The sequence below is a fragment of the Cydia amplana genome, chromosome 22 (assembly GCF_948474715.1).
Source record: "Cydia amplana chromosome 22, ilCydAmpl1.1, whole genome shotgun sequence".
Classification (NCBI taxonomy): Eukaryota; Metazoa; Arthropoda; class Insecta; order Lepidoptera; family Tortricidae; genus Cydia; species Cydia amplana.
Window position 1 is genome coordinate 8,009,699 of NC_086090.1, and position 9,531 is coordinate 8,019,229.

At 37.5% G+C, this 9,531-nt stretch overlaps 1 protein-coding gene across 1 annotated transcript in view; it reads left to right on the forward strand.

Annotated features, from left to right (window-relative positions):
* Positions 1-5,718, forward strand: part of LOC134658512 (tyrosine-protein phosphatase 69D) — a 49,873-nt gene extending 44,155 nt beyond the window's left edge. Inside the window, exons 25-28 of the mRNA XM_063514198.1 lie at positions 80-211; positions 2,021-2,184; positions 3,928-4,063; positions 5,541-5,718. Of these exons, the coding sequence (XP_063370268.1) occupies positions 80-211; positions 2,021-2,184; positions 3,928-4,063; positions 5,541-5,612 (504 nt within the window). The 3' untranslated portion in view covers positions 5,613-5,718. The remainder of the gene's footprint in view (positions 1-79; positions 212-2,020; positions 2,185-3,927; positions 4,064-5,540) is intronic.
* Positions 5,719-9,531: the final 3,813 nt, after the last annotated feature.

Sequence of the window (9,531 nt, forward strand, 5' to 3'; positions counted from 1 at the left end):
AGTCATTGAGTTTTCACTTCTGGTTTTTTTTTTTTAATTTTTTCGGTTGTCAACAAGTTTTTTCTGTACATTTTTACAGCTGGGCGAAGGCAAGTGCCCGCGCTACTGGGACGACGGTACAGCGCAATACGAGCACATCTCGGTGCAGTATGAAGAGAGCGAATCCTGCCCGTACTACACGAGGCGGCAGTTCCGGGTCACTAACAACAAGGTATGTATGTTACATGAGTGGGGTCCCCTGGGATCACCCCGCTCGTGAATTGTTCAAGGATGCCAAGATCCTTACCCTCCCGAGCTTGTATATTCTCGACGTAAAGCTTTGGATTCCTCCGAAAACGGTGCCGTCATATTACGGCCGCTATATAGCGTTGACTGACATCACTAGAACGTTGTCTATGTAAACAAGATGGCGCGGTTTCCTAGACAGCGTTACGTTACGTTGACTGTCAACATAACGTAAGATGACGGCCGTCATGACGGTGTCGAAAGTTTCGTGAACGTTTTATTAGATAGCGGTGACGCCATTTTGAATAAATGACACGAAATTTGAATAAATGATTCCGTACTACGATTATTTTCCTCTTCTGATGATATTTCATCCTCCAAGTAAATTATAGATGATCAAGCAAATCTTGTCAGTAGGAAAAGGCGCGAATTTCAAATTTTCTATGGGACGTTATCCCATCGCGCCTACATTTTTCAAATTTGCCGCTTTGACCTTGGTGGATGACGGTGTGTTATGACGCCGTGGTACTTTCCACATGTCGTCACCGTAAAGACGGCCGTCTTTTGCGGCCGCTATATGACGGCCGTCATATGACGGCACCGTTTTCGGAGGAATCCAAAGCTTAACTAAGTATGTGAGAGGTAACCTTGAACAATTCCCGACGCGCGGCGACTCGCACAACTATAATACTAGGCGAAGAGGCGAACTGCGTCCACCATGTACTCGTCTAGCCAAGTCTAAAAAGTGTCTCCACTCAATAAGTCCTAAGATATATAACCACATACCCTTAGAAATTAAAAATGCGAATAGCAATCGAGGTTTCGTGAATAAACTTAAGGCTAAACTTATCTCTGAAGCGTACTACTCTGTTGACGAATTTTTCAACGGCGTGCACTCTTGAACTGGTTCACAATCCCAAACTGTTCAAATATGAATTTAACTCATAAACACCCAGATTATATAAAAAATTGTAACCACCTGATGTATCTTAACCAATTTAATATTATATACCTACCTGTAGACTGTTATGTTGTTATGTAACTAACCGCCTTCATTTAGACACAAATAGTTGTAAATATGAAGTGTACCTAATTGACGTGTAAAACTATGTTTTATAAAGGAATAAATGAAATTAAAATGAAATGAAATATGTATGCGGCACACCGTTGCGGTGTGAGAGCGAGACAGCACTGTACACGTGTATAGCGATATCCTGCTCCAATGTAAAGACAGCAACACTTCTTTCCATTTCGTTCCACCTGAGGGCCAGTGTTGGAACAAACACAAAGTCACACACATACATAAACAGACATAGAGACACATACCGTAAACTCGGGTTATTTTGACCCAATTAAGGGTAATTTTGACCCACATGAAAACCTCATTTAAAAGGGTCTAATAAAAAACATTAAAACGTCAAAGGTTAGCTAAAACCAACCTCATGGCATATTTCCATAATTATAGTGCAATAATATAACCAGCCCTAGTAGCACGGTCGCATTTTTATCATTTATCACCATGCCTGTCACGTTCTAACAAGTATGTAAGTGCGAAAGTGACGGGCTTAGTGATAGTGGATAAAAATGGAACCGTGCTGAGCCCGCTGGACCGAGTAAATCTCAATAGCCAAAGCTACCCTCCAGGGCTAAAGTAACCCGACTTTACGGTATGTGGTTTATCACTTAGAATGAAACTGAATTATTTACGGTTTTAATGCGCTCATGACTCGCAATAATTACTCTTGAAACTTGCTAGTAATAAACGGTTGTCAACACCTGATCTTAAACATTTCAGAGCGGCGACGTGTGCGTGGTGCGGCAGCTGCAGTACCAGGGGTGGCCAACCGCGCCCGGGCACGTGCCCGAGGTGACGCGCGGGCTGGCCGAGCTGGCCGACGCGGCGCGCCAGCAGCCCGCGCCGCAGCAACACGCCGAGCCCACCATGCTGATGCACTGCCAGTGAGTATACTTACTTTTAGGAAAAGGTTGCTGACCGCTGGTACCTAAGGAAAATGTTGGGATCTCTGGTATTGAGTACATACACTGATACTTAGGAAAAGGTTTGTGTACCACTGGTACTGGAGGAAAATGTTGGGGATCTCTGGCTCGCCCTGGCGCTATACAGCCAGTGAGTAGACTTACTTTTAGGAAAAGGTTGCTGACCGCTGGTACCTAAGGAAAATGTTGGGATCTCTGGTATTGAGTACATACACTGATACTTAGGAAAAGGTTTGCGTTTAGTAAAAATCTTTTGAACTGAGCTTGTTCACTTACCTGCACTAATAATGGCATTGTATTATAACAATTCTATTATCTGTTTTTGTTTACGTAGTCGCCAAATAGTTACTTACAAAACAAGTTAGAAGTACATTGCATTGTATATTGAATTTTTAACCTTATTCCTTGTTGAATGGGGTTAAAATGGTCTAAAAAGATAATATCTTACCACTTATCAAATGTAACAATGCGAGTACGACCCTGGCGGCACATCTGTTATCTCTAAATGCAAAACGTATGAAGTGTTATTTTTTACTTCAAAGCATTTTACTTCAAAGAATAAAAATGCCGATAATATAATGAATTTTATACCACTTTTACTGAAGGAAAATGTTGGTCATCTCTGGCCCGCCGTGGCGCTGCACAACCAGTGAGTAGACTTTTAGGAAAAGGTTGCTGACCGCTGGTACCTAAGTAAAATGTTGGTGATCTCTAAACTTCGCAAGAGAAATACCTGTTTTTTGCCGATATAATAAAGTTTTTTTAACTAAGTACAATGATGATGGCAAACAGGAATACGCCTGTGGCATCCATGGGCTACGATTACCGCTTACCATCGGGCCAGGAGTCAGGAGCTTTTGAGAAACGGGCCCCTGTGCCCTGTTTATCAAAAGCTTGTAACTTGTAATACAAGTGGAAGTCCCTTTTTGACAGAATTTGTTAGAAAGGGACTTCCACTTGTATTACAAGTTACAAGCTTTTGATAAACACGGCACTGGTCACACACATGTGGAGGTTATAATTAAGCTGCGCTGCGTCAATGATTTATAACAATTATAACTCAAGATAGGTTATAGGCGTTCCAAAATTGAAGCGCTTAACTTGTGACAAATTGGACAAGTTGCCTTTAGACGCGGCTGGACAAGCGAGAATTGTGCACGTGCTAACGAGCTCCCGCACACCGAAAGAGAAAGAGACGACCTTATGTTTAACAACGAGTGTGACTAAGTTGGATGGAATGAGAAAATTAATCAATAATAACAGATTTCTTCGTAGGCACAGAAATAAATATGGAAGTATTTTTTGTGCTCCTCAAGTATGAGTATAAACTATCTATGGTTATATAATATCATTGCGCTGCGTATTTTGTCTTGTTTGTATATTTCAATTTGGATCAAATATTTGTAATTTTGACATTTTGACATGTACGCGCAGGCGCAGTCGGCGCAGAGCGCAAAGTGGACGCGTTTGCGTTCATTTACTTATAGGGTCGTGTTGTACGGTTGCGTTAGTGGCCCACAAATGGTCTCGCCGGAAGACCAGACTTTCGGGTTAGCATTATGCTGAGGCGAGACCATTTCGTGGTAAACCGTAAACTATAATTTCTGTTTAAAATATACTTTTTGTAATACGTTTGTATTAAATGTAGTTTAGTTTGCCATGAATAAACGAATTCTTATTCTTATAATTATGTTTTTGTTTCAGGTATGGCACGGAGCGATCGGCGCTGTTTGCGGCGCTTTGCATACTGATCGCGCAGCTGCGCAACGAGCGGCGGGTCGACGTGGCCGCCACGGCTCGGAAAGTGCGCTCGCAACGCGCCGGCACCATCAATACATTCGTAAGTATCACATACTATAGTTCGTTTTTTTTAGCATTAGAAAGAACTTGAAAGAAGGTAAGCGATTTTGACATTTCTTTTAATAGGGATGTTGACAATTTTTTGGAACTGGTTTCATTTTGTAGATAGACACGTAATAATTACAGAAAAAAATATTAAAAAAATATATTCATTAATTTTGAATAAAAAAACATGTATAATAAGTTTCGTGTTTAAATTTCGCGCCTAAACGCTCCAAACTGTCACGTGACCTTGATGACGTAACGGCGTTTTAAACAAACAGCTGTCAGTCATTTTTTTTAATTTATATGGCAACTGACAATTTTTTTTAAAGCCTTAACACACTACCGCATCGGACAGCGACCTTCTTTCTCGCTCTAACTTATAGCTGCGTCCTTAACGCACCACCTTACACACTATCGATTCGTGCGCCGCACCGCACCAAGATCGCGTTTCGGTACGATAATCTGTAGACACTTAGGCAGGTTTTATAACTTGTCTTTGGTGATTCCACTGTGATTACGTCACGCGCTCCGATTGGCGTTTGCAGTCACGTGATACTGGGCATTATTTTAAATACTTTTGATTACTTTTAATTCATTTATTACGCATATTTACACTTGCAAAATATGATTTTCCGCGTTCTAATATTCCCTGCTATGGTAAAAACATAACATGCTATATATTCGCGATTCATGTCAACATCCCTATTGAAAAACACTTTTTATTAAAAATCAATAACTATTACTTATGAAAGCAGAAGACTATAAAAGATCGTTTTAGATTCATAATTGTTACATATTTACCGTAACTTATTTTTAAAATGTGTTTTTCATTTAAAAGACACATCAAGATTGTTTACCTTATTTCTAATGCTAAAAAAAAACGAAGTATAACACAGAATTAATATAGTACATTGTACATATGATGATTTTTCTAATGCTAAAAAAAACTCATCAATTCATCATCTTCCTCGCGTTGTCCCGGCATTTTTGCCACGGCTCATAGGAGCCCGGGGTCCGCTTGGCAACTAATCTCAGGAATTACAAATACAAATGCATTTATTTCATTACTTTTTTACATCAGTTCTTAGGTATAATATAAGGGTTAGGTAGGTAATTAGTCCATCTTAGGTATATGAAGCAATTGGAATTGGAATTGACGTAGGCACTAGTTTTTACGAAAGCGACTGCCATCTGACCTTCCAACCCAGAGGGTAAACTAGGCCTTATTGGGATTAGTCCGTTTTCCTCACGATGTTTTCCTTCACCGACTGGTAAATATCAAATGAAATTTCATACGTAAAATCCTAAAAACTCATTGGTACGAGCCGGGGTGTGAACCCGCGACCTCTGGATTGCAAGTCGCACGCACTTACCGCTAGGCCACCAGCGCTTAAAAAAAATTGACAACATTTTTGTAGTATCCGACTTGTGTTACTGTCACTTCTCTGACACAGATTAATTTTTCTTTACAGTTGCAATACGAATTCCTCCACCGTGCCATACTCAACTACGCTGAGCTGCATAACCTACTGGAAGACAGTTAAACTATCTTCCCCACGCCTTTAGCGCTAAAATGGACTTTATCCCATGCACGGTAGGCTCAATTTACCTGCACACCCCATGTGGGCAACGACGCTCAAACTTTTGTAACGGAAATACCGTTTGTCCTACGATATTTTATCTGTGGTATACTCGAGCGTGTATGTTGATTGTTATGTGAGACGGCACTAGTGAGGGTGTTAGCGAGTGAGCGAAAAGAAAACTCATTGCCTCAGTGCGTTTTTGTATTATGTTCATTCAGTTGTAAAAATGTCTACGCTAGATGCGTAAAAAAAAATACACGTCTAGAAGTTTGACTAACAAATGGTGAACCAAGTATTATAGGGTGGTATTCCACCTATCCAATTTATTTGTCCAATGTGTATTGCGTCTCACATTTTGCTTAATGAAAGAACGAGACGCAATAACATTGGACACTCTGACAGGTGGAATACCACCCATAGCAACACTAAAAGTCGTATTAATGTGTATTTTTGACGAATAGTGTTGCTATGTCTATTTGTAAGTCAAATTGTGATTTTTAAAGATGTGGATTGATCTATTCCCTTTGAAACATACCCGCAAAGTATACAATATTTGAGAAAGTCTTTTATATGTATAAATTGCAGTTTTCTCGCTTGTTTTTAGGAGCTTATTCATCGTTCCCAGTGACGTTCAATTTGCCTTTTGCTCACGAATTTAACCTTATTTTAGAAACCATGTTTATTTCTATTTTTATTACGTTAGTCGGTGTACAAATCAGTGATCACTATGTTTTTGTATCTCAGTATATGTTTATTATGTAGTTATTAGATAGGTTATGAAAAAAAACTGCTTTTCTTACTGAATATTTTGACATGATAACAATTTTGAAACGGAATGATAATTTATTTTTTTGTTGAATTACCATCGTAATATTATGGTATGTTTAGTTTCTGTACAGGTCATTATAGACAGATGGCGTAATGCCTTCATTTCTTTAGTCTACAATAGATACCTGGTCCCGTGCGTTCGAATAACTTTTTTCAAGTTTTTATTTAGTGTCTGTCCCTGTCTGTCAATCTAATCTTGCAAGTTTTTCACCCATTACTCCGTTTCCGATCAAACTGAAGATTAGCATACATATTTAACTTGGGTGTGAATGCTGATGGAGACCGAACATGGGTATAAGTAGCATTACCACGAGTTTGACACTGACATATTCGCTACCGTGTGCGTAACTTACTTTCTATGCATCTCGCTCGTACTAGCATATTAGTGCAAGCGAGGTGTATAGAAAGTAAGTTACGTTGACATTCGCGAATATGTTAGTGTCAAACTCGTGGTAAGGCTAAAAAAACTCTGTATAAATAATCACTATATCACCACAGAATAAATAATAGTACTAAGTACAGAAGACTCACTCTCTAACAAAACGCGTCTATTACGATCAGCACAGATATGGCCGCTAGGTGGCGACAGCGCCACGCGCGGCTTATGGCTTTCCCCAAGATTGGGGCCGGAACGGATGTACTTTTAGCTACCTGTAGCAAAGCAACGAAATCGCGGAGTGAGCCACGCCTGATATCACCTAGTAACTAATGATCATACTAAAGCTTGTACCAAAATGATATGTCTGACAGACTTTATATTTTGAGTATCGAAAATAAACAAATTCCTATTAAAAATAATACGTCCATAAAATGGATATATTTCCAAAGTTTGAGATCAAGGTACTCTCACTGACTTAATATAAAAGAAATAGACACACAAAGCAGAACAAAAACGTCAAGAAATGTGGATCCCAATGACGTTTCGCACCATTTGCATTGATGATAAAAACGCTTACGTAAATTTTGAGTCAAGATAAATGTTTCGCACAGAAAAGAGCTTAATGTCGTAAGCATTAAGTGTCAAATTTGCAAACATAAGTACCAACACTGTTAAAAAATTTAGTCCGATGGCACTAAACGTAACGTATTTACGTCAAACAACGTCAAACGAGAATAATGAACGAATAGAGTCACTTTGGTACACTTTAATATGTATTACTGTACAGGAAAACCAATTGAAGTAATAAATAAAACAAATTTAATTTAATCGGGAGCTCAAATAAAATTAATTCGTGGTTCAAATTCAAACAAATTAAATTTTTAATTCGTAAGTATACGTCTTTAAATACTAATTTCCTTGAAATAAATTCTACTTATTAAATAACTGTGTATTTAAGATCTACATTTACTCATAGCACGGGTGCACGGGGACATTTAGATACTGATTGGATTTTTTTTATGAAGTCTACCTATACTTTATAAAAAAAATCCGGTGGTTGTCACTGTGTTCCAACAGGTTTAGCATTTACAGTTAGTCGATATAAGCCCTTATTGGTAGTGTATATGTCGGAAACAGGGAAATGGGCCGAACACACAAGTGCCGTTTTGCCTTGTTTAAAACTGCATCACCCCTATCTCTTGCTATAATTAAATAGCAGTCCACTTTGCACGTCGCATAGGTTTTCTTGGAAATCTTGAATTTAAATATAATATTATTTCTTATGAATTCCATATAAAAATATTAAAAAAATTGACCTCACATCGACTCATTAGATTTTTGTTCCTTGACATCCCTTCTTTGGTACTAACAAATTAATTTATTCAAAACCATAAAATTACCACCAGATTACATAAATTATGTAATGCTATCCAAAGAACTAACCGAAAGAAATACATTCCATCCTTTTTCCTTGTTTTATCATTGTTATTTTTACATATTTTAACGGCACATTTCGTAATTGTTGACAACTTCACATTTGAGCGTTTCAAACAAGACTAAACGAAAAAGTAATGCATGATCTGTTTTGACATCACTTTTGTGGGGCCATTTTTGGCGGCTGATTGGGTATCCAGTTCTTTATACTATATCAATGGGTACTCTGAAATATTATTCGAACGCACATATAATTATAGTAATCATTTTATCAAACTATAGTAGATCTGTCACTTTAATATTAGGCTTTTGTATAGTTTCCGGTATTGTAACATACCGGAAACGGAATCGTGTCCAAAGAGTAAGTAGGAATTAAAATGCCGAGAGATAAAGTAAATTTAAAATATTTATTTTGGTATCAGATGATAATTGCATTTTTATCATTTTAAGTTATTCAACTCGAGTACAGTCACATTCAGAATTGTTTAATATTTTGGAGGTGAGTGTACCGCGTTGGGCATTAAATTGTGAAAGGTTTTCTAAAAACCGTACATTTCAGAATTAAGGCCGTTTTTGGAAAATACCCCAAGCACAAAAATAAAGGTGCGTGCATACTGTCTCTCAAAACTATAGAAAATATATAAAAATATTGGTAATGTACATAAATGAAAATACTCAACCTAAAATTATATAGCAGTTTATATAGAAAATTAAAGTCGTATCGCCCCCGGTGTGCACAACCCTATATCCATGCAACAATTTTGAACTATTTATATTTATGATTTGTACGTATTTTTTTACACTTATACAAGACTCGTTTTGTCTTGTGACATGTATGACTGTCTGTATTTTTATGTAGAATAAGCGAAGTAATTAGATTTTGTATGAGCTAAATAAAATATACACTATGTTAATATTTTTTACCAAAAAAAATCGGTGGATATGATATCATACTGTCTGATACTGCGCACTATTTCACTATAATAACAAAATATATAACAATATTTTATTTTTCAAAAATCAATATAACTTAAGGTCCTAAAATATCGAAAAAAAAAAAACATTTTTACGTTAACGAAATTATAGTGAAATATATCATACTGTTTGCATTCGAAACCCCGATCGCGCAAGAAAATTAGAAAGATATTGTACACAAATTAGGTAAATACTTGTAAGAGCAGAGGATTCTATTGATTTGTCATTAAAGACCACACTTTATTTTTCTGGTATTTATGGACG